Source organism: Mustela erminea, chromosome 4 (assembly GCF_009829155.1).
Source record: "Mustela erminea isolate mMusErm1 chromosome 4, mMusErm1.Pri, whole genome shotgun sequence".
NCBI lineage: Eukaryota > Metazoa > Chordata > Mammalia > Carnivora > Mustelidae > Mustela > Mustela erminea.
The window spans coordinates 128397563-128422252 of record NC_045617.1 but is presented as its reverse complement, the minus strand read 5'-3'; the positions used below and the strand labels follow the sequence as shown (position 1 = coordinate 128422252).

Genomic DNA, 24690 nt, shown 5'->3' with positions numbered 1-24690 from the left:
CCTGATTCTCAAATTAATTACAATTGATTGCACAATTATTTCTATCTTCGGAGATGTTAACCACACTCTGCATTTACATCCATGCATGGCTTCACGTTGACCTCATTTGGCCCCTAACCAAATGCTCCTCTCATGGGACCAAGAGCTTGTGCCAGAATGTGATTCAATACCCTGAATCCTTCATCAAGACAGCCCTGTTACCAAAAGGAAGGGAAGGGAAAGGAGTCAGTAGAACTACACTATGGATTTAGTGACATAACTGACTTACACTGTAGTGTAAGCTTTTTCTTTGCCAACTGGTAATGATCAGAGGATCAACAGTCAGTGTTCAGGCTGCTTTGTGCATGGCTCTGCAATCCATCTGGGTGTATGAGAAACTAAGACACTGTCATCAACCTAACACAGGAAGAGGAGTTGAGCCCCAGGGATTCAGGAAACACTGAATGCATTTTCAATGATAAAATTGCATTTTAATTACAACAGAAATTAGATCAGAAATTAGATCAGAACTCGTCCAGCCTCCCTTGTTTCTCATACTGAACCACTGATGGTCTCTACTGGACAGGGTAATTGGCACAGACGCCAACGAACCAAGAATTGAACCACGGGGCAATCTGACTAAATGATGTCATGATTAATAGATTGACCCTTAGAGGCCTGAAAATCCTTCCAAGTGAGTCAAAAACAGGGCTGGAATCTGGGGCTCCTGCCCAGCGGTCTCAAGCCTGGCCCAGACAGCTTCTACCTACTACTCTTAGAAGTAGTATATTAGCTCAGGATCCCTCAGCAGGGCACCCAGAAGCTCTCCCAGGCATTGGAATCATAGGAAGAACATATGTTCTGCTTTGGTTGTCAGAATTTCAAAGCTGAAGTTACTATTAAACTGAACTAATTAACCCAGTTCAGGTCTTTGATGCCTCAAGAAATTATTGGAGGAGGTGGCTCAGTCAGAAGACCATGGTCTTGGGGTCGAAAGTTTGAGCCCTGTGTTGGGTGTAGAGATCACTTAAATAAATAAAACTTAATTAAAATAGAAATTATTGGAAGTATAATAATATTGAATATCAATTTATAGTGACATTTTAGGTATATTGGACTGTGAGCTACTTGGATGGTTTTATATTTCTTATTTTAATGTGCTGAGGGCAATACATGTGAGATGGGCAGATGGATGGACAGAAGAATGGGTGGAGGAATTAGTAATCACAAAACAAATCAGCATAGATCAGGTACACAAGTACCTGAGCCAAGTACACAAGCCTGTGTGTGTGTGTGTGTGTGTGTGTGTGTGTGTGTGTGTATTTACCAGAGGCAGTAAAAATAAGTAACTTAGAACTTCAGGCTTTAAAATGATTTGTTGCTTTCAGATATCATAATTGTCTTCTCCAGTCTACACACGGAAGTCGTGGATTTGGTGGCCCTCGGTGGCCGGCCAGACTGTGAACAACGCATGTGTGCGCGTGCACACACACACAGACACATGCACACACTGCTTCGAGAGCTGCCCCACTGGTCTCCTTCCCCAGCCCACTCACTCTTTTGGAAACCACTCTTCCCACCTGCCTCGTCCTTCCCTATATCCAGTTAAGCAGCCTCCTGAAGCATCTGGGGTCGGGGGTGTGGGGAGCAGTGAATTAGCCAAGAGAGTCATCTTCTTAAGCATTAAAAACAACATACAAAATCTTTAAACTTCTGCCCACTTTCTAGTTTTTGGTTTGGTGCCAGTCATTGAAACATTGGTTTGGACAGTCTTTAAAAAACATCATAGAACCAATACTAACATGATCTCAGGATAGCTCCTTACGCTGCCGTGCTGGGACGCGGGGTGAGGAGGAAGAGGGTCACTCACAGATGCTTGTGATGTTTGGCGGGCGGCTATCTGGGCACGGTAGATCTAAACGCATATAGTATAATGGCTCCTCATTCCTCATTTTATGTTGTTCGTATGATTTAACTTCCTATTATTTAAAATCCAGAAAAAAAAAAGACCCTGTGTTTCTAACTATAAATTTTTAGTTCTCTCTCTCTTTTTTTTTTTTTTTTCTTCTGATGGCTCTGGGTAATAAATACAGTCTAATGCAGGCAAAGCTCCCTGGCAGGTGCAGCTGGGGCTGGCGTGAGAAGAAATAAAACCCATTTTAAGGCCAGGTGAAATTTCGACTAGACAGAGGCTTTAGACATGTAGCAGGGAGCCACTGGTATCCATTATTGAATTCATGATCTGATGGATGAAAGTGTGAGAAATGGGGTCATCTCTTGCAGATCAAGGCAATCACTGGAAATGGCATTCTGGAAATGAAACAGCCTTTGAGTGAAGAATTCAAGGTCTCAGAGGCTAATGTCCCCTCAATGACTGGATTCTGCCTCAGGCCCGGGTCCTTCAAGGACACAGGACTCTGAGGAGACATTTTTGCCTGAGAATGCCGTTCACCTCAGCTACGTCACTCACTTTCAACTGACTTCCGACCACAGTGAGGAGTCCTGCGGCCCAACCCCTCTGAAACAAAGCCATCTCAGTGCTCAGGAGCGGCAGTTTTACCTGGCAGGAACACTCCCAGGGGCTAAAGGTGTATCAATATCTATCAGTGTCTCCATTGGCAGGCTAAGGGAACAAAACTGAAATCAACATATAACTGAAATATCACGAGAAAGTCAAAACCTGATTCTGCTACCTAACATAAACACTGAATGCATATTCAATGGTAAAACTGCATTTAATTGCAAAAGTACAGGATAAATTTCCATCAGAATAAAGTCAGACAACTTGAAGTAGTATACATAGTTAAAGGAAACATGTCATTCCTCTTTCTCCAGAGGTAGCCAAGGGCTGGAATATGTCCCCTTCCAGAACTCTTCCCTCTGCGTGTACACACATGTTTGTATGTACAGGTATACAGTCTTCTTTTGGTATAAATGGAATCAGTGTTGCTTATTTTGCAGCTTATTTATTAATATTCTACAGTGTGTTTTGTAAATATTTAAACATCAGCTTCCTTTTTAATAGTATTCCTCAATACAGATGCATCCGTTATTTAATTGTTCTGCCATTGAATGACATGAAGCTATTTATAATCTGTCACCATGATAAACAATGCTTCAGCACACACACTCCTTCCTGCATCTGTGTGCACAGGTGCAAGAATTTCTCTAGGACACTAACTGGAAGGGGAACTTCTAAGTCAAAGGGCATAAGTATGTAATGGGAGGTTAAAATGTGAGTTTTTATGTTGTCTCAGTTTTGTCCTAAGGCCACACAGTCTGAGGAAAATCTCGTAGATGGGAATTTCTTACCTATGTACAGCATACCTATTTATTTAAAAAAAAAAAATTGCTAAACATGGGATGCCTGCGTGGCTCAGTCAGTTAAGCTCCTTTGGCTCAGATCATGATCCCAAGGTCCTAGGATTGAGTCCCACACTGGGCTCCTTGCTTAGCTAGGAGCCTGCTTCTCCCTCTGCCTGCTGCTCCCCCTGCTTGTGCTGTCTCTCTGACAAATAAATATAATCTTAAAAAAACAAACAAACAAGAAAAAGCTAAACATTCTTTAAGGCATGTGAGGATTTCTTTAGGCTGAGTTGTTGTAATGCTGTGCACTGTAGCACCTCTCCTCCCCCTTGGCAGATGAAGGTACTTTAAGAGAATGACCTGCGACCCACAACTCTACAGTCAACTAATCTTTGGCGAAGCAGGAAAGAATATCCAATGGAAAAGACAGTCCCTTCAACAAGTGGTGTTGGGAAAATTGGACAGCCACATGCAGAAGAGTGAAATTGGACGACTTTCTTAACACCATACGCAAAATAAATTCAAAATGGATGAAAAGCTTAACTGTGAGACAGGAACCCCTCAAAATCCTACAGGTGAAAAAGAAGCAGCAACTTCTTTGACCTTGGCCATAGCAACTTTTTACTAGACACATCACTGGAAGCAAGGGAAATAAAAGCAAAAATGAACTATTGTGACTTCATCAAGATAAAAGGCTTTTGCACAGTGAAGGAAACAATCAATAAACCAAAATGCAACCTATGAAATGGGAGAAGATATTTGCAAATGGTATATTGGATATAGGACTAGTAACCATAATCTACAAAGAATTCATCAAAATCAGCACCCAAAAAACAAAAATCCAGTCAAGAAATGAGCAGAAGACATGAATAGACATTTCTCCAAAGTAGACACACAAATGGCCAACAGATACATGAAGAAAAGCTCCACATCACTTGGTCGAGAGAAATACAAATCAAAAGCACCATGAGATACCCCCTTATACCAGTTAGAATGGCTAAAATTAACAAGACAGGGAACAACAAATGTTGGCGAGGCTGTGGAGAAAAGGTTGGTGGGAATGCAAACTGGTGCAGCCACTCTGAAGAACAATATGGCAGTTCCTCAAAAAGTTACAAGTAGAGCTACTCTACAAGTCAGCAATTGCACTACTAGACAGTTACTCAAAGGATACGAAAGTGCTGATTTGAAGGGGCACCTACACCCCAATGTCTACAGCAGCACTACCGACAGTGGATAAAGAAAGTGTGGCATACATGTACAATGGAAAAAGAATGAAATCTTTTTCCATTTCATTTGTAACAATGTGGATGGATCTAGAGGGTACTATGCTAAACGAAATAAGTCTTTCAGAGAAAGACGAAAATCATACGATTTCACGCGTATGTGGAATTTCAGAAACAAAACAGATGAACATAGGGGAAGGGAAGGAAAAATAGAATAAGATAAAAACAGAGAGGAAGGGGTGCCTGGGTGGCTCAGTTGGTTGACCACTGGACTCTTGATTTTAGCTCAGATCAGGATCTCAGGGTCTCCAGATTAAGGCTCACGTCAAGCTCCCTACTCAGCACTGAGTCTGCTTGTCCCTGTCCCTCCCTCTTTGCCCCTCCACTCACTTGCTTATTCCCAATCTCTCTCTATAAAATAAATAAATAAAATCTTTGAAAAAAAAAAAAAGGGAGGCAAAACATAAGAGACCATAGTTAAGAGGATTGCTAAAGAGGAGGTGGGGGAGGGGTGGGCTAGATGGGGGGTGGGCATTAAAGAAGACACTTGTGTTGAGCACTGGGTGTTACATGTAAATGATGATTCACTAAATTCTACTCCCAAAACCAATCTTGGTTTAAAGTTAGTGGCCTAACTTTAAATTTAAAAAAATAATAGTAATAAAAAAGCAAACAAGTAAATAAATAAGTAAAAAAAACAGTTGGGGAGCTGGGCTGTGTCCCCTAATGCCTGATGTGTTCATTTCCTAGGACTGCCATAGTGAAGTGTCACAATCTGGGTTGCTTAAAACCAACAATGTATTCTCTCCCAGTTCTGGAGCCTGGAAGTCCGAAATCAAGCCCTGTTCGCTCTGAAACCTCTAGGGGAGAATTCTTCCTTGCCTCTTCCTAGGTTTTAGTATTTGCTGCAATTCCTGGTGTTATCCTGACTTGCAGAAGCATCAGTCCAGTCTTTGCCTCTGTTGCCATAGGGCCATCTCCTCCGTCTGTATCTCTGTCCTCTTACAAGGAGAGTCGTGTTGGACTAGGAACCTACCCCACTCCCATCTGATCTCATCTTAATTACATCTGCACCTCTCTCAAGACCCTATTTCCAAATGAATTCACACCCTGGGATACTGGGGGGTTAAGACTTCAACATATCATTTTGGGGGATGCAGTTCAACCCTAACACCTCAGAGTATAAGATAATTGGCTAGGAGCACAGCTGCCTGTGGCCACAGGGACAGAGATCAGTGTTGGGAGCCAGTTCCATTTCCACCAGCTGGGTGAAGGTGTGAAGGACAAGGGGTCAAGTTTTCTACATGCTTTATGCAAACCCCTCAAAATGGGTGAGTTTGAGTCATCTTGAATAGGCTCTCAAGAGGGCTTCGGCCAACCAGTGCGGCAATCTCCACTGAAATACGTTGGGAGCACAGCCTACCGAAGCTGGGGCAGGGGTGGGGATGGGAGAGGGGAAATGTCAGCAGGGGGCTGAGTGAATGAGAGATCTCCAGCAAGGGAACCCACCAAATGCCCAGGAAAAAAGAAGCCAGCTTTGGAAAGCTGCCATCCCTAGAAGGTACGAATGACTGGTGACAATTTGATATTTCACAGTCAAGGAAGTCTTTTCAGTTCTTCCTACCCTCACCCTTGTTGACCCAGTATCAGCCAGGGAGCAGGGAAGGAGCCATAGAGAAAAAGAAAAAAAATAAAATAAAAGGCCCCACCATGTCACAGGAGTAGGGAGCAGGGAGGTTTTTACTCTGGTTGAGGTGTTTGGAATTTGGACACTAGAGTGGACTTTTTGTTATCTGAATGAGCATGACCAGGAAAGCTGTAAGGTCTGCTCGTAACTTCACCCAAAGGTGATGAGCAAAGAGCAAGAGAATGGGCCAAAGAGGAACGTTGTGAGAAAAATGAAAATTATTTTCTACTTACTCTTTGCCAAGTTCAACCCATTTAATAAGTCAGTAACATACATTTTAAATTTTGACAAAGACTTTCAAATTATCTTCAAAAAAAGTCTGAATCAATAAGCATGATAATACTGATTGTGAGGGTATTAATTTCCCCACTTGTTCATCACAATTGATCTTTCAAGATTTGAGCAGTATGATGGCCTAAAAAATAGCACCTTGATTTATTTTCTACTTCCTCCATTACCAGAGTGTTTGAACATTTTTCGTGCTTATTGATAATTTGCATTTCATCTTGTGAATTGCCTATCTATGACATGTATCACTTCTAGTAGGTTCGTTATATTTTCCTTGATTATTTTTATGTAATTGTTAGTGTAATCTAGATGTTGGGGTCAATTCATAAAACTGTGTTTTCAGGGACCAAGGACTAACCAGAATACAAATGGACAAATTTGCCATCAAACCTTCCTACCCATGACTTGTGTCTTAATCACTGTGGCAGCTGCTACTTTGCTTTCTAAAGTCCATGGGCACAAGTGGCTACCAGCTACCTTTGCTTCATTGAAACATGACAATTCAGGAGCCAAGCTCCACTCAATTCTGCAAATCAGTCCAGTTATCAACTGTCCTGATGGGATTCCAGCAGTGGTGGGCCACTCCAAACTCCAGAAAGAGAAGGTCATTTGTAGGCCTCGTGGGGTGGGGGGGAATATCCGGCTTCTCTCTGGAGAGGTACAAATGGAGGAAGAAGCAGCAGGAAAGAGAGCAAAGGCCTGACCTTCAACTTGAAGTTCTCTGACTCATCTCAAAATCACATCTACACCTTAAATTTTGTGGTTATTTCCCACTTAGTCCACTTTCCATCATTCCATAGGTAAGCTTTGCTGAGAGAAGAGTTATAGACTTATCCCAGATCATAAAAGACCAGTGAAAGAAAAGGAATGGGAAGGAGTGATGTTGGAGGCCATTGCTGGGCAGGCTACGCATAGGACCAAGGGTCTCCAGGATGGACCACACTCACCTTGTAAAGAGTCAGTTCTTGGGGCACCTTGGTGGCTGTCGGTTGAGCATCCAACTTTTGATTTCAGCTCAGGTCATGATCCCAAGGTTGTGAGATCAAGTCCCCTGTGGGGCTCGGCGCTCTGTGGGGAGTGTTCTTGGGGTTCTCTCTCTCTCCCTCTGCCCCACCCCCTGCTCTGTCTCTCAAAACAAAACAAAACAAACAAACAAACAAAAAACAGTCTTTGTGGCTAAAGGAAGCAGGAGTTTGTGCCAGTGTAAGGTGTGTGTTTGTTAAAAGAACTCACAGCACTCTCTACCCACGTACAGTTTTGTTTGTCCTCTTCACTCTTGTAGGAATAAAGTTTCTCCATCAGATGGTTAGGCAGCAGTCTGTGAAGGCTGGACAGAGTCTCGAAGGTGTGACACAGAACCTCGGGCTGCGCATAGTTTTTCAGGGTCTTGGGTTTGCCTAGGAGAGGAAGTTTCAGTGGGAAGTGGTTGTTCTTGGCTGTCCCCATAATGACCCACTGAGTTCGAGACAAGAACAAACAGAAAATTGAAAAGGTGGGACTCCTTGTTGTTGTTCCTTCTCCACACTTTTCTCCATCTCTGAGGAGATGCTATGGAATCCCTTCTCTGGTCTCTGATCGCTTAGCATTCTGAGAGTCACAATGGCCTGGACCTTGGTCTAGAACACTGAGTGCTCCTCCTATCTTCAAACCAGAGGAAATCGGCCAGTCAAAAACACCTTGCCAAGTCTTACAGGGATTTCAGGCAGAAACTCCGGTTTCCTGTCTGACCATGAGCAATACCTGAGGAAAACAGCTTTCCCGAAGGGATGAGGGGAGGCCAGGGTGCACGCCTCCAGTGCCATTTCTCCAGCTGGGGCTCCGCCTGGGCCATGCCACCTGGGTGTGCCTAATTACGACTCCACAGACAGACGGGGCCCTGAGGGAGAGCGCTGACATCAACACAGTTCCCGACAGGACTGAGGAACGAGGTCCATCATCCCAAACTGAGGAAATGTCCAGATTAACACAGGTAAGGAGCCCACCTGCTGCTTATTCTCTTCTCCAGACTGAACAGAGGAAACCAAATGCTTAATTCTAGCTTGACTGGCAGAAGCCATGCTTCACTGTGGACCCCGGACAGAAGTACTAAATCATCTTAAGTTCCCATACTCGATGGCACAGCCCAGAGCAAGACAGAAGGTGCCACGGGCTCCTCCCAGATTTGGGGCAAACATGCAAATACTAAGAGTGGTTCTAGCTACTATTTGATCTCAGCATGCTGCACCCAGGGGGCCGGGTTCACTGTCATTGCTCTGTCCTAGGAACTGGCTGGAAATCACAAAGTGATCAGAAACAGGGAAAGCCATGGGGGCCAGGCATGCAGAGGGCAAGCGCTGGGAGAGTTGGCCAGCTTTTTACCAAATGTAAAACCCCTTGGCCAAGACTATAAAAACTCCAGGATTACATCGTAGGATATGTTAGTGCCCAGAGCAGAAGATACCAACTTTCACTTCTTAACTTTCGGGTTCATTTTCCATTTGCAAACTTAAAAATTAAGACTTTTAAACATACACAAAGAGGTGTATTTTAAATATACTTAAAATATAGAATCAGAACCGCTTGAATGGAATGTGATTCTCATAATGTCACAGGTGTTTTGGGGAAGAGAAGGGAACGGGTGGAAGTGAGGAGGGGTAGAATATTTTGATAGACGGAGACTTCTTTCTTCTAAGCAAACTTGAGTGTATTACTCTAAGTATTTTAAACCAAAAAGAACAGACCATGTTTTAAGCCATTCAACAGGCCAAGGAAGTGATATATTAAAATTGATTCTTTATACTGCGTGTAAATTTTTATATATGTATTTATATATAAACTGATATATCAATATAAAGTAATTGATACACATATATAATGCTATTATATATAATGCTATATATAAATTTATATATCAATATAAATTAATCGATGAAGATGTATTTATATAATGCAATGTCAATACCATTGACTGTATTCCCTATACTGTACCCTTCATGCCCACCATATGTTCTTAATCATGGTTTGACATAGCAACTGATGGAGTGTTTCTAGTTATCTGGTTTAATGACTGAAATCAGAAGTAGGCCATAATTATGACATTTTATTTCTAAGTAAACTATCTGATGGACACATGTCTTTTGCAACGGATAAGACTTCTCCAAGGAATCTATCTCCTTCGGTTTTCTCTAATTGTGCCGCAGTGGAGAGAACACTGTTCAGGACCCCAGTTCCCCCCTGCTGCTAACTAGTTCTGTAATCTTAACCTCAGCCAGCCAGGTCTCAGCCTACAGAAGGAATGTGCTCTGATGAAACAGACCCTTCTATTTTGTATTTTGTTTGGATGTTGGCTTATTTCCAACACCATTCTTCCATGATCGAAGCATTTCCATTTCCACAACCACAGTGGTACCATATAATTATTTTCTCAAAGAAAAGATGAGAGAGAATCCTCCTAAGCCAGTCCCTCCCTTTCTATGGCGACCGTGAGTTGCTAGGAAGGGCCAGCCGCGCCGCTCAGGTAGAGCAACAGTTTGTGTTATTAAACTAAATTGATTCCCACAGCATATCACCTGCAGGACACGGGGTGTTTTTCTAGTTAGGCTGATCTCTTATTCATGACTTTTAGGTAAGCGGCAATTCCTTTTTTTGTTCCAAAGAGGGCTGTTGTGTCTCCGGAACACCTTCCCCTTCCTCTCTGCCACGGCGGATGTGACAAGATCAGCTGGCTTCCAGAAGGCAAAGTGTTCAGTAACGTCCAAAGGGAAAAGATCATCTCCAAGTTTCTTAAAGAAAGCGTTCTAAAGAGAGTGTTCCGATCAAAGCAGATGAGGTGGGAGGGTTCCAGCCGCCAGGAGGAGGACCCAGGCTACACCTTTCCTGGCACCAGAAAGTAAGTCCTGACCCTGAAACTTAAAGCTTCCAAGTGTATTGGTGATGTAAGGCCAAGAAAACACGACTGAAGAGCATAGACATGTCTGAAGGACAGGAAGCCATAAAGTTATTCCAACGGCAGGCATCAAGTCCTGCAAAAAAATCTAAAATAGAACTGGACATATACAGTGGAGAATTTATTCTAAAGTCCTGGCTGCAACTTCTACAGGTGGTAGAATTTGCCCATGGGTCTGTTTGTCTTTTGGAAAGATATTCCTGGCAGCTCTATCACATTCATTCTAAGAATGAATATATTTTAAAGATTTGTGACACTTTTGCAACAAAATCATGGTCTCCTAGACGAGGAAGCAAAGTGTTCAAGGTGAATTTTTAAAAGAGAAAAACAACTTCTAACTAAAAATAATATTTTTTATACGTATTTCCTAAAAAGGGAATTGTACACACCCCAGAAAGTTAGGACATTTCAGGTAAATGTTCAACAGAAATGGAGTCCCTCAGTTGGGGATAAATCTGATTGTCCTCGACTGAGGACTCCATTTCTGTGAACATTATACCTGTAAAAGAGAAAGCAGAACTGGAAACAGGGGAAGCACGGGACTGGTTACACTAACCACAACACGAAATATAATTGCCCAGCATTGAACTGCAGTGTTTCCCACTGCATAGCCTTGTATGTACCTGAGAAACAAAAAATGCATGTCATTAATTAGAAAATATGGTCTTGACTTTCCTAACAATATTTACATAATTACACTGAACAAGATTCCATGGCAGTAAATAGCCAGCCGGGACGCTGACCATGCAGCAGGGGCAAATAAAGGGAGGTGGAGGCAAACACGCGGGTTACCTAAAAATATGAAAGGTTTTGAAAGAGATGGACTGAAGAGGAAGGATTTCCCCACAGGATAATTAGAGGCTAAGTAGTGTCGACACTGACATTTCTTTGCCTCACCCTGGGCTACAAAAAGGAATGTCTTATCAAAGTGCTTTCCCGAAAGAGTCCTTCTGTGGGGCCCAAACTGTCACCTCTCTCAGAGTAGGGGAAACTGAGGTGAGCAGCAAAGCATGCTTACCGACCAAGAGATGGGCCCACGGCTTCCCTTCTTTCCACCAATTCAGACCACCTCTGTGGTCATCAATGTAAGAGCTTGTTCAACGCCACGAGACAGAACATCACCTCACCTTTCCTCACTGGATTAGCTAAAGAGATACAGGTTTAAAGTAAGGCAAGCCTGATGCTACCTCTGAGAGCTGAATTCCCAGAGGGGCCTTAGGGAGGCCTCAAAGGAAGGTGTGTTCTGTTGTGCTAAGGACTGATGTTAGAGCTGCCCCGATCTGGGACCATTCCACTGTCCTAGTGACATTCCTTCAAGGCTGGATGACAGCCAACCAGACTCAAAGTCCTCGGAAGTGTGCGTATGATTCTCATCGTTGCCCTTATATTTCCCACGACAACAGTGTCTCACTCTTACTTTCCCTCTCTCTCAGCCATGGTCTCCTCCACTGTCCCGAGCTGCGTGCTCTCCTGTAGAACTTTCTACAGGGACAAGGCTGTCACTATCGTTTTAAAACTTTATGATTTTTATGCTGATGTCAAAGCATTCAAAAAGTCTCCAGAGAAAGGAAGGAGAGTCGAATTTATAAAGGTTTATAGGAATATGTTCTGTCAAGAAAAAAGAGAGAGAGAATCTTAGGGGATGTATTTTATGGATGACGAATCTCAGAGGGACTTTAAGGGATCGGGGATCAGTCCATGTTCTGAAGCCAAGGAAAAATGCAGAAACCACATAAAGCAAGGACGGTGGGAGGTGTGGAAGTAAATAAATGACCTGCGTGCACGATACAGATATGCACACATCACTTTCATCTCCTGTCAGGAGAACAGAAAAAAAAAAATCTTTTTCCCAGCTGATATATTTGTAGAATGTGTTAGCTGGGAGCACATGGACCCCCAATATTTACCCAATTCAAGTAACTGTAATTTGGGAAAAAGAGTATCTTGAAGGCTCAGGTTGCTCATTTGTAAAATAGGAATACTAATGGGACCAAATTCAACTGTGTTGTTAAAAGTATAATATTGATTAATCTACATAAAATGTTCAGCATTTGGGCCTGCCCCATGATAACCAAATTTTATTTCTTGCAAATGTTATTTTTTGGAGTTAATTAAATTAATTCCAACATTATTGAGTACCTACTATATGCCAGGTACCAGGCCAGATAGAATAAGGCCAGGTCCTTGCCCTTTAGGGCATTGGAAAATATAGCGAGTGAGATATTGTAAATGAATAATTATAATGTAACTGTGAGAAGGGAATTGTAAGGCAAATAAATCATAATAATGTGGAATGAAGGGTCTTGGAAGAGGTAGCAATTTATCCTTCCCTGAGGGAACAGGGGAAGATGATTTGTGAGCTAGATTTATATGGATAGGACTTAACTAGGTGGGTAAAAGGAGGGAGGAGGGACAAAAGAAGGAGCTATTATTGGGGGGGGGGAATGTATGTCCTTGGAGGAGACAGAGTGTTTAGAAGAATTGTAAAAAATATCTGAGTGTTTGCATATATGTAGGCACTGGAAGTGATAAGCAGACACTAAAGCCTGGTTTATTCTTTGGGATTAGAAGGGCATTAGAGCAGATCAGTGCTTTTTATCAGCAGAATGGAAAATAGTCTGAAGGAGAAGAGAGCACCTAGGAGGGAGGCCTATGCTAATCTTATATTCATTCTCCTATATTTACTTAGCTCCTACTATGTGCCTAGCACAGTTTAAAAAAAGACTTTATGTATTTTTCAGAGAGAGAACAAGTAGGGAGAGTTGCAGGCAGAGGGAGAAGCAGACTCCCCACTGAGCAGGGAGCGAAATGCAGGACTCGATCCCAAGACCCTGGGATCATGACCTGAGCAGAAGGCAGACACTTAACTGACTGAGCCACCAGGCATCCCATGCCTAGCACAGTTTTAAGTGACGGGGTGTATCAATGAACCAGACAGGCAAGGCCTCTGCCATCATAATTTTGTATTCTACTGGGAAGAGACAGGCAATAGAAAACCACACATGATTAATAAGACTGTGAAGAGTACAGAGAAAAAATTAAAACAGGGTGTTATGAAATAGAGTAATGTGGATGGGAAGGTGTCTTTGAAGTTGGGTCAGAGCCGGCCTTACTAAAGGAAAACAGATGTGCAGAAGAAGGAACGGACCCCTCTGGGTAGGAGGTGGGGGAGGGAGATCCAAGAGCTGACAAACCCTTGAAATTATGTTGGACATTTGGTTTTCTATGTGCATTTTTCTGGGAAGACTCTCAGAAGAGCATGGCATCGCTTCCCCCCAAATGTTAAGAACCAGTGCATTTAGATGCTTAATGAAGTATTTTGGGGCTTGAATCCACAGTCGGATGTTCAACCCAACAGAATGTATCATCAGCAAAGGATTGCAAAAATGTCTTCTCAAATGTCAGTGCCTCATTACAAAAAATATCTCTAACATTTTTAGTAAACGTTTTAGTAAACATTTTGTTTACTTACACCCACATATCAATCATAAATATGTAAGTATTCACATATATATATATACTTGTTATATACATATGTACAAAATAATGTGTATATATCCATATTATATTCGTGTATATATATACGTAATATAACCATATATATGATATCCACATATATATCCATATATATCTATAATATATCCATTTGTGTGTGTGTGTGTGTGTGTGTGTATTCCTCCCTCTGCCACCCCACACACTTATTTCAGTGTCTGAAGTAAGAGATAGGCACTTGGAGGAGAAAATCGGCCTCGTATCGTCTACATGTATCCCAGGTAGAAAAAAAAAAAAAAAAATCAGCTTTTGTTCTTTCTGTTGTAAGACCAAGGACTGATCGGGAACGACCAGCCGTGGGCTTGCTCTCAGCTGGGATACCTTCCTTCTTCCATCTGCATTATTTAAAAACCATATACTATAACCCAGACAGGACCGTACATGGTGGGTGCAAATACATAGAGCGAGCTTGGTCTAACGCACTGCACCCCCGAGCTGCTGGCTATATTCGAACCGGCGCCAGGGCCCCACGGGGCGCCACGCAGCGCTCTCAGGTCAGGGTCAGGTCAGGGCCCCGAGAAGGCCTGGGAAGGCCCCGGCGGCCGTGACCTCCGCCCCTGCGCAGCCCGAGGGCGGCCCCTCCACGCGCGATGGCCGAGCGGGCCGGGCCGCCGCTGGGGAGGCGCGGAGGGGCGCAGCGGCCCGGGCTCCGGCTCGGCGCCCTCCCCCGGTGGCGCCGCCCGTGCCGCGGGCCTGGCGGCCTGGTGACCCCGGAATACCGGTGGCCCCGGTGGAACGCCCAGCCGTCGGGGGCGCCCGCGCTCCATGGTAGTTGCCGGGCGACCCGGCCGCGGGGGAGGCCCGCGGAGCCGCCGCCCCGGCCGAGGCTGGCCTCACTGGGCCCGGCCCGGGTCCCGGCGGCCCGCGGGCCGTCCAGCGCCGAGGGGGCCGTGCTCCCGGCCGGCCGCCGCCCGCTGCCCTCCCTGTCCTCCCGCCGCAGGAAGGCCGAGTCCGAGGGGGCGCCCGTCAAGCCGTTCGCCCCGCACGCGGAGGTGCCCGGGCCTCGGGCCGGCAGCGCCCTCGGAGACGACGCCGAGGACGACACGTGGGCCTGCGGCGCGGTGGGGTAAGAGGCCGGGGCCGGGGCCGGGGCGCGCCCGCGAGCCCCACCTGCTGCCCCCTGCTCCGCGCTCGCGACCGAGCGGCCCCGGCCCGAGGGAGGCGTGGGGGGGGGGGGTGTTGGTACGAGAGGGAGGGGTTGCTCGCCCGCGGGCTTGGGGCCGCCCACCTGCACCTCCCTGCCTTCCGGCCCCGAGGCTCCTTTCCTGACCCCTGATCACGAAGGCCCCGAGTCCTCGGGCCCCGCCTCCAGGCGCCCGGCGCCCTCCTCCGTGGCACACACGTGGGTGTCCCCACGTAGCGCCACCTGTTCATCAAACTCCCTCCTCTTCATTGTCGCATCCCAGGCCTAGCATGGAGCAGGGGGAGCAATACTTACTGTATTCTCTGATTCTTCAGGATGCACCTTTCCCTCTAGGAGACAATAAATTGTAAACAATTCGCAAATACACTGATTACTGCGGTGGCTTTAATTTGTGATTCTTTCCGGATAGTCCTACCTTAACCCGGTGGTTGGTTCTTCTACCCGTTACCTGGTAGTTCTCGGATCCTTCTACCTTAAACAGCAGTGGGCTCACATACCGCGGTAGTTGGGCCTGGAGAGTGGTGCTTGGCCCTGTGGGCCTTTTAGTGACCCCGAAACCCACACGGGGTGCCTGTCCTGCCTGTAAGGTTAATCCTGCTTTCAAACATAGCACCTGTTTTGAATAATTAAAAGCAGAGTTCATGGCCCTGCTATATAAATTCCAGATAATTCACCATGTTCTTTCTAATTTGTATTTTATCTTTCTGTCTGATAGTGTCTCTGTTCTCACCTAAGACCTTAATTTCCTCATCTTCCATCAGTTAGATCTCACAATTTGCTTTTCCTAGTGCCTTTTCTCTTCTTTCTTTCTTTCTTTCTTTCCTTTTTTTTCTTTTTCTTTCTTTCTTTCTTTCTTCTTTTTTTTTTTTTTCTTTCTTTTTCTTTCTTTCTTCTCTTTTCTTTTTTTTTTTTTTGGACTGGCTTGCCCCTTGTTTCTGGCTGATTTCGTACTGTTAGCCCTCATGTGCCCTCATTGTCCCGTTCTGCACTTGAAGCACTGTTGGACCTCCTTTAGACTGGAACCAAAGCTCGAGGTTTTAAAACAAGCATTGTGTACCTTACCCATAAATGTGCTTGTCCCATAACCTGTATAGGATTTTAAGGAAACAGAGGAGCAAAATGGGGAGAAGAAATGGTGAGAACAGTGGTACCAACCCACGTGCAACCAACATCTCCCATGAGGTAAGGCTAATGGTGTTAACCTGAGCATCTGGGCCCCTCCCCTGGTCAAGATCTCCCTCCCACTGAATCTGACTGCCTACATCCCTGCAGCTTTCTCTCTCTGTGAGCATTTTGCACTGAGTTGTCCTCTTGGCATTTTTTGGAATATCAAATGGGAATTTTTTTCTTTCTTTTAACAAAGGAAAAATTAACCAGCTTCTCTCCGAATTTGGAAACGGTTCTTATTGCACTGAATTTCCTGAAAGATGCTACCTTGCTTTCTCAGGCTGTGCTCACCTTTTTTTATTCTTTCATAGGTATTCTGTAAGAAATGTTGGTAAGGCTGGGGGGATGTCAGAAAGCGTTATCAATTCCCAACCTGTAAGAAGTTTGCAATCCAGCAGACCTCGTGTGTAGTTGATAGCCTCCCTTACCGGTTGACAGATTGGGTTATATTAATCTTATAAAAGATCTCACCTTGCAGTTTTTATCAGCTTTCCTTTTCGTGTCACTGTAAGGGTATTTCTGCCACATGTTATTTTGTACATTAGTGAACCAGGATCAGAGAGCTGAAAGAAGTCTAATAATCTGTCAGGATGGTTTTAAAAATATAAATAATTGAGACTTACCTTCATTCTACTGAGTCAGACCTTACAGCAATTTTTTTTCAAGTAGTATCATTTTTTATTTTTTATTTTTTTAAAGAGTTTATCTATTTATTTGACAGATAGAGATCAGAAGTGGGCAGAGAGGCAGGCGGGGGTGGAGGGGCGAGCAGGCTCCCCACTGAGCAGAGAGCCTGATGCTGGGCTCAATCCCAGGACCCTGGGATCATGACCCGGGTAGAAGGCAGAAGCTTTAACCCACTGAGCCACCCAGGCGCCACATCAAGTAGTATCATTTTTTAATGGTGTATTGAATTTAGAGAGTGCAAGCAGGAGAAAGGGCAGAGAGACCTAGAGCGAGAGAGAGAATCTCAAGCAGACTCCCCACTGCGTGCAGAGCCCAACTGGGGTTTGAGCCCATGACCCTGAGATCACGACCTGAGATGAAATCAAGAGTCAGATGCTTAACCAACTGAGCCACCCAGGTGCCCCTCAAGTATCATTTTTAAAATGCTCCCCAGGTGATTTTCACAGAGGCTAGACCTATTTACGTGTCATCTTGGGGAACAGGGAATTAATCTCCAAAGATAATCTGCAGCCTACCTTCCAATGTTCAGCTACCTTCCCAGCAGGACATAATTTTCTTGTGGGCCAATTAAATTCTTGTACTATATTTAAGCTGATTCTCCCTGTTCCTGCTTTAGTTTGGGGGTGATACTTAACATTTTATTTGTGTGTTGCTGAGTTTAATTTACAAAGGATTTTCTCCACTGAGATAGAAAACAACTGAGTTTGCTCTTTAAAAATTACTTTAAAAAAATCAATTCCTCACCTCTTCACTTTCCCTATTCTAGGATAAATTGTTATAATCCTCTTCTGCACACACCCTACATTTCCCCCCCACAGCATTCAGCACAATGTCTGGAACATAAATACTGGTACATATTAGTACCATTCCCTATTCAATTTTTCACTTGCTTTTGAATATTTCCTGAGTGTGTTTCAATGTCTGGAGTCTAGAATGAGTAGAAGACTGGTCAGTGTTGAGTACAATTTGAAGATTAGAGAATTTTCTTTGGTGGACGGAAAGATTTTATAGATCTGGTGTTCAGATACAGGAAATTAGGTGAATGTGCCATTGTGTACCAGGGACACACTGAACTAGGTATTTTATTATATTTTTAAAATATAAAATTTTTAAACGAATTTTGAAAACCTGTGTCATTATTTTTAACAAAATAAGAATGAAACCATAAATTATTGTAAAAGCCTATCTCCTAATAGGTGTTATCAAGCTGATAATAATTTGAGAAGAGAACACTGCATGCTTCTCAAAAATACTGGTAGTGTCCTTATATAAAGGAGAAATGGGTCACAAAATTTATGCTTTTCTCATATTTTAGCCACAGACATGAAAAATTATGTACTTGAGCTTTTAAAGTGTTCTTAATATTAAGTTTATTCTAAAACAAATATTGTTTTAGAACTTGTCTCATTGGAATTTGGATTCAGAAGTACCTGCTCCTGAAAATAAAAATCTCCCACCTGGAAAGGACAGTGCAGCAGGTGGTAAGAAATCCTAGATGTGTGTATTTATACATACTGCAAATTTATGTTCATTCATATTTATAATATGAATAACCACTCATATTAAAGGGGGTTTGTTTTTCATACAACCAGTTTTATGTAACTATTAATTGTCATTTTTTCCATATACATTCTTTCAGGCAAAATTAACAAGGTAAGGATAAATGTTTGGCTTTAAATAATTCACAAAACACTTTTGAAATTATATGTATGTTCATTAAAAAATTTTCTTTAAAAATTTCAATTTCGGGCGCCTGGGTGGCTCAGTGGTTTAAGCCGCTGCCTTCAGCTCAGGTCATGATCTCAGGGTCCTGGGATCGGGTCCCGCATCGGGCTCTCTGCTCGGCAGGGAGCCTGCTTCCCTCTCTCTCTCTCTGCCTGCCTCTCCATCTACTTGTGATTTCTCTCTGTCAAATAAATAAATAAAAAATCTTAAAAAAAAAAAAAAATTTCAATTTCATTTCTGTAGAGTTCTTCAAACAAGTCAAAGCCTTTTCTGTTCTCCAGGGCTGCAAACTGGTCATTAAGTTAATATTTTATTATATATTTTTTCAATATAGTAATGTCAGAAATGGAAATTAACATTGTAGTGACCATAGTGTTTCGTAGTCATTGCCAAAAGAAAAGTAGTCTCAGCTCTTAAGATATGATGAGGCAGCTAAAATGATTAATGTTTTGTTTTGAAGTGGTGAGTTAATTAATCTTTCATCTACTTTTTTTGAGCAAAATATAAAACACTTAACGGTTAGTAAAATAAAGATAATCTTAATGATATTCGAGGCTCATTAGTTCACAGTGTTGGTATTTGTAACAGATTATGCTAATTCCTGCTGAAGTCAGTAAAAACAAGTGATATCTGCATGTATAAAAGGGAGTATTATATGACCTTACTATATATTTCTTGGTTAGAACAAGAACTATACATTCTTAGAACAATAACAGGGAATAGAGATGTATTGTGTTTAAAAGTCTTCTGCTGCTTTATAGAGCCATTTGGAAATACCAATAGAGCAACTGGTGCTAGACCTAAATTTGTCAGAACATGCTCACAAAAGAACACAGGTGAGATTTATTCATCATACTCAAAGTATTTTTCTTTCAACACGTGCAGTTACTAAAATGTCCATGTTGTTCTGTTATCAGAATAGTAAACAAGGGATATTTCAGTTGTGGAGTTATCCTTTTAACGAAGGAAGTACCATGGAGAACAGGTGAGAGAATATTTATTTCCGTAAGCCCCTAAATTAGTGAGATACATTTAATTACAAGGAGAAAAAACATGTGGCAATTCCGTTTATTGAACACCGGGTCACTTTAACATACAGGGTGTGGTTTAACGGAGAGCCCAAGTTCTGGATCAGAACTAGAATTAGTTCCTCAGTTTTGTCCCTGCTTCTGAGGAGCAGTCTCCCAGAGGACTTTCCTTCCGGGAGGCTCAGGACAAAACTCAGCGTCATGCCAAAATTCGAGGCGTGAATCCAAGAAGTGCTAAAGGGACCGCAGTGACTCATGTCCTAAGGGAACGTCAGTGTGAGGGGCATAGGAAAGGCTACTTTGACTAGAACGAACTCTGCTGGGAACAAGGGTTTCAAGGTCAGAGGTCAAATGAAAGGAATTGAATGTTACCCTACTAACTCACAGCATACGGAAACTGAGTCAGTGGAGGGCAGTGGCTAGGATTACCAGCGGGGGGCGCCGCCACTTGGGTTTAAATCCCACCTCCACCCCTTTACTGCATGTGTGACCTTAGCCACGCTGTACCTCAGTTCCCTTTCCCATAAAAGAAAATAATGCTTATCTTGTGGGGTTGTTGTGAGGACTAAACAGAATCCGGTGTTTGTTAGATATTTGTTATTAATCCTGGGGAAGCCTGAGTATGTTGTTGAGTTGGAAGTCCCGTATCAGTGAAATATTCCGTTACCGAAATGTTTCTCCTCAGTATGCCATCAAGAATAAAATACCTTTCAAAAAAAAAGAAGAATAAAATACCTTTCATTTAGCATTTAACGTTTTTGCAAAGTATGTTCATGTAATTGTTTTGCTTCTCAGACCACCCCGAGTTTGGTACTATCATTACCTCTGGCGGCAAAGGGTTTCACACCTACGTCCTCACCCCCAGATTCCATGCTCTTTTCACTAAACAACAGGGATCGTGTCTCTTCTCAATTGTAGATTTAAAGTGACTTTTCTATTGCTTTACAAAGGCAAGTGAGTTGAACTAATATTTACCTGAATCAGTAATTTTTTTAGTATTTTCTATAGAAATAAAAGTGTTTTTCAAAATCCCTCAAGAATACTTTGCTGTCTTTATTGTAAATTGGCATTAAAGGAAGCGAGAAGAGGGTGAGACTATATATGTCAATTAATGCTTCAGCTCTTCCAATGTCGGTATTTCTAATAAGCTTTAAAAAAAAGAACTTGAGGGACGCCTGGGTGGCTCAGTTGGTTAAGCAGCTGCCTTCGGCTCGGGTCATGATCCCAGCGTCCTGGGATCGAGTCCCACATCGGGCTCCTTGCTCAGCAGGGAGCCTGCTTCTCCCTCTGCCTCTGCCTGCCATTCTGTCTGCCTGTGCTCTCTCTCTCCCCCTCTCTCTCTGATAAATAAATAGAATCTTAAAAAAAAAAAAAAGAGGAAGGCTCTTTAAAAAAAAAAAAAGAAAGAACTTGAAACTCAATATTCTATGGCATCTCTCTTTCGCAGTTTCATTCTAATAAACTACCTAGAAGCATTACTCATAAAAGAGCACCATCTAATGAAAATTACTATGAGATCATTTTTAATTGTGTACTTAGTCTCTTTTCTCTCTCTCTTCCTCTCTCTCTTCCTTCTTTTCCTCCTTCCTCCCTCCTTCCCTTCCATTCTTCCTTCATTCCTTTTTCTACTAAGGGATAATTTTTGGTAAACATTGTTTTGCTTCCTTTTATGTTAGCATAATTTTTTAAAACCACAGTGGCTAAAGTAGACTTTATTGAGTAACCTAATTACATTCTTTGAGTTTCCTTTCATCTAATCCCAGGTCCCTAAATGGTTCACTATAATTTCAGTTTGAGTTGGAGAGCCCCCTTCTCAGACCTCATCACTGCATGTACAATATATTCATGGGCAAATAGATATAATTACCATTTTTTACCTGAGTGGGCATTCATACAAACAGCTAGCCATTTGTGGGTAGAATGATCTAGTCACCTGGACATGTTCAGGGGGTTGTCTAGTTAATATTGTAATGTATACTTTAAAAAATGTATGTAGTTTTATATAATTGAGCATATTTGAAATGAATATATCTCTCTTACAGATAGATACGCATAGGCCATTAGAAACCAAACATTACCCAGTCTTTGATGATTTTGCTTATTGATTATCATTTTAACAGCATTTTAATTCTAGTCAACAAACCATTCACTATTTAAATCATTTTTTAAAGGGATTTCAAGAAGTCTGCAGTGGAAACTGGCTTTAACGTAACCAATAACCCCATGAGGCTCTTCACACTGAACCACTCACTGACTACTGCTTCAGTAGATAAGCAAGTTGGTTCTTACCCTGGCCTACAGGTGCCATCGGGCCTCTGCTGGCCCTATGCTGATGGAGACTTTTTTAAGGACAGAAATGAGCCTTATATTAATTTATGTTCAGCTGTGGAAAACAATAATGGTGAAACTTTATCTGCCCCAAATTGGAGTTTGAAATACGGAAACAGCAGTATGGAAGAAAACTTAACAGATGAAAGTGATGTATCAGAAAGTGAAAAAGCAAATGATAGTTTGCTCAGCTATTTTAAAAAGATGGATCTGAACTTAAAGCCAGAAACAATAGAAAACGTTGAGGAATCTTTCACAGAGGAACCAACTGAAGTATTTCCATATCCTGATTTTCTCCCTTCTCCTTTCAATAGTCTGGACTTGCACAAATTAGCCCTCTCAAAATCTGAAAATTGGAAAGCATCAGTGGAACCTCCAGAAAGCTCTGTTGAACGTTTGATAACCCGTTTACTGGAAATGGAAAGATTACAACACACAACTATACAAAAAGAAAGGCCCAGACTACAAACTACCGTCTGTGCTCCAGCAGCTACTGAACGACCCTTTTCCTCCAAAGCTGTCCCCAAAATGAGACAGCCAAAACTTTCAGACTCTCTGAGTCTTCAGACAACTTGTGTAGATAAAAGTCGCGAAAAAAGAAAAAGCAGTTCTGGGTCTTGCAAACTTGAACAAAATGCTTCAAAATGGAATTGGAGCAATGCTGGCAACACATGCAAATGGACTTCTAGACCACCACCTCTAAAAAGTTCATCCACCACCAAACAGTTGATTCCAACTTGTGATGACATTAGGAATCTCAAAAGCTCCATTATAAATCCATGCCAAGAACTCTCAGCCAAGCCCACTAGTTCCCAAACAACTCAATCGTTGGTTAAAATGGTCTCAACAAGATGTCTGCCACCAAGGTCTCCAATACCAGTTTCGCCTATACCTCTGTCTTTTCCCGAAAATCAGAGAGAAGACAATAAGGCACCAAGGACCAAAAAGAAACCTTATCAGAAAAACATAGAATTGAACAAACCATTCTATATTCAGAAGTTAAACTGTTTATCACCTTCCTTTGTAGGCAAGGACAAGTGTTCACCCATTGATCAAAAGTAACTTTTCTATATCTCAATGTGAGCAAATCTATTGCCAAGAAGCTTGGCTAAAAAATACGGTTCATCATGCCGAGATACAGGTATTACACACGTGAAGAACTTGCTGTGCTGTGGAGTGGAACTTGTGAAAAGCACTGGTGAGGTGTCTATATATAAATCCAAGAGCTTCCATCCTGACGTATTTGACATTCTTTTGCATATCGTGTTTCAAAGGAATGTTTCCCTTAGTAAACTATTCAAAAGATTATTCTTTTGTTGTGTTTTCCAGTAGAATTCCATCATCAGTAAATGCTGTAATCGACTGGTGGCTGGTGTATTTCATTTTCCGTTACAGCTTTAAGAGTAAATTACCTCTTAGTGAATTTATTTTTTTAGTTTTTCCCACTCTGATACCTTTTTTTTCCTCTCCTTTACTATCTCTAAAAATCTCCTTTGTCTATCATCTTGACCTATCTTTTGGTATTTGCTTGGCCATTAAAAGCTAAACTACTTGTGATTTTGTTGAATTAATATGCAAGGTCCTCTAGATCCTCCAGTGTTTTAAAAATTGTTGCTTTCCCAGGTCACATACATGAAAGCAAGACCCGTTCTCTTGGGGTTAAAAGCTAGCTGTAGGCATGAAACAACCCTCTTCCACTCAGACCTAACAACAGTTTTGGAATGTCAAAGGAAAAATGAGAAAAGGTTGATGTACACAGAGCAGCCGAAATGTCATGTTAATGGAACTTTCCCAAAGTTCTTTGTTCTTGCAAGTCTTAACTGCCCCGCCCCCTGCAAGCAGGGAAAGCATCTTAACTTGTTCAAAAGAAAAGTGTATGTATCAGGGTGCCTGGGTGGCTCAGTGGGTTAAAGCCTCTGCCTTCGGCTCAGGTCATGATCCCAGTGTCCTGGGATCGAGCCCCACATCGGGCTCTCTGCTCTGCGGGGAGCCTGCTTCCTCCTCTCTCTCTGCCTGCCTCTTTGCCTACTTGTGATCTCTGTCAAATAAATAAAAATCTTAAAAGAAAAGTGTATGGGTGTAGGGAGACCATGCGACTGACACACCTTACTGCACCTAATCAGGGAAACAAAAAAAAATTGAGTCTGGGGTTCTCTCACAGCCCCAAGGATGTGGAATCCAGGAGTGGGGCTGGGGGACCTGCACTATAAACAAACATCCCATGCAGGTGGTTCTTGGATCACACTTTGAAGAACATCTTAAAGGAAAAAGTTGATGTAAAATGGATGTTTGGCGGGGGAGGGTGTAGTGTGCTTTGGTTTCAGTGGATGTTTGGTGAATTCGAATGAGTTTGTTTTGTTTTGTTTTGTGAGGAAAGAAACAGTTTTATTAAATGAGACAGAGAAAGCTCTCAGGAGTGAGAGGGGTCCCAATAGGGTTGCCCTCAAATGAGTTTTTGGTAAACATTAAAAATAACACGATGAAAATTTCAAGCATTGCCCAAAGGAAAATGAGAAGTAAAAAGCTCTCCCTACTCCCAGCCCACTGCCAAGGCATGGTCAATATTGTGTATCATCTTTGCTGCACCCCCTCGCCCCCCTCAAAACAAGCAAGGTGAAATATTCAAGATTGGGATAGGGGAGATGAAC

The 24690-nt window shown here is 42.7% G+C and overlaps 2 protein-coding genes across 6 annotated transcripts in view; one reads left to right on the top strand and one right to left on the bottom strand.

Annotated features, from left to right (window-relative positions):
* The window catches only part of C4H6orf201 (chromosome 4 C6orf201 homolog), a 29825-nt gene extending 21786 nt beyond the window's left edge, over positions 1 to 8039 (bottom strand). For all 4 annotated transcript variants that reach the window (XR_004285189.1, XR_004285188.1, XM_032341000.1 and 1 more), the window contains exon 1: positions 7740 to 8039. Coding sequence is in view for 2 of the 4 variants with exons in the window: in XM_032341000.1 (XP_032196891.1) it covers positions 7740 to 7932 (193 nt within the window). In the remaining 2 variants the exon portion in view is untranslated. The remainder of the gene's footprint in view (positions 1 to 7739) is intronic.
* A 66-nt stretch (positions 8040 to 8105) lies between these two features.
* FAM217A (family with sequence similarity 217 member A) lies at positions 8106 to 23527 on the top strand. 2 transcript variants are annotated; one of them, XM_032340995.1, is made up of 9 exons: positions 8106 to 8455; positions 10122 to 10354; positions 14904 to 15029; positions 16202 to 16289; positions 18358 to 18442; positions 18601 to 18614; positions 19448 to 19522; positions 19604 to 19671; positions 21886 to 23524. In XM_032340995.1, the coding sequence occupies exons 1-9, from the start codon at positions 8438 to 8440 to the stop codon at positions 23102 to 23104; spliced, it is 1926 nt and encodes a 641-aa protein (XP_032196886.1). In that variant the 5' UTR covers positions 8106 to 8437; the 3' UTR covers positions 23105 to 23524. The 2 variants fall into 2 exon arrangements, with proteins under 2 accessions (XP_032196886.1, XP_032196887.1); XM_032340996.1 differs by lacking the exons at positions 14904 to 15029; positions 16202 to 16289; positions 18601 to 18614 and having other exon boundaries at positions 21886 to 23527.
* The last annotated feature ends 1163 nt before the right edge of the window (positions 23528 to 24690 follow it).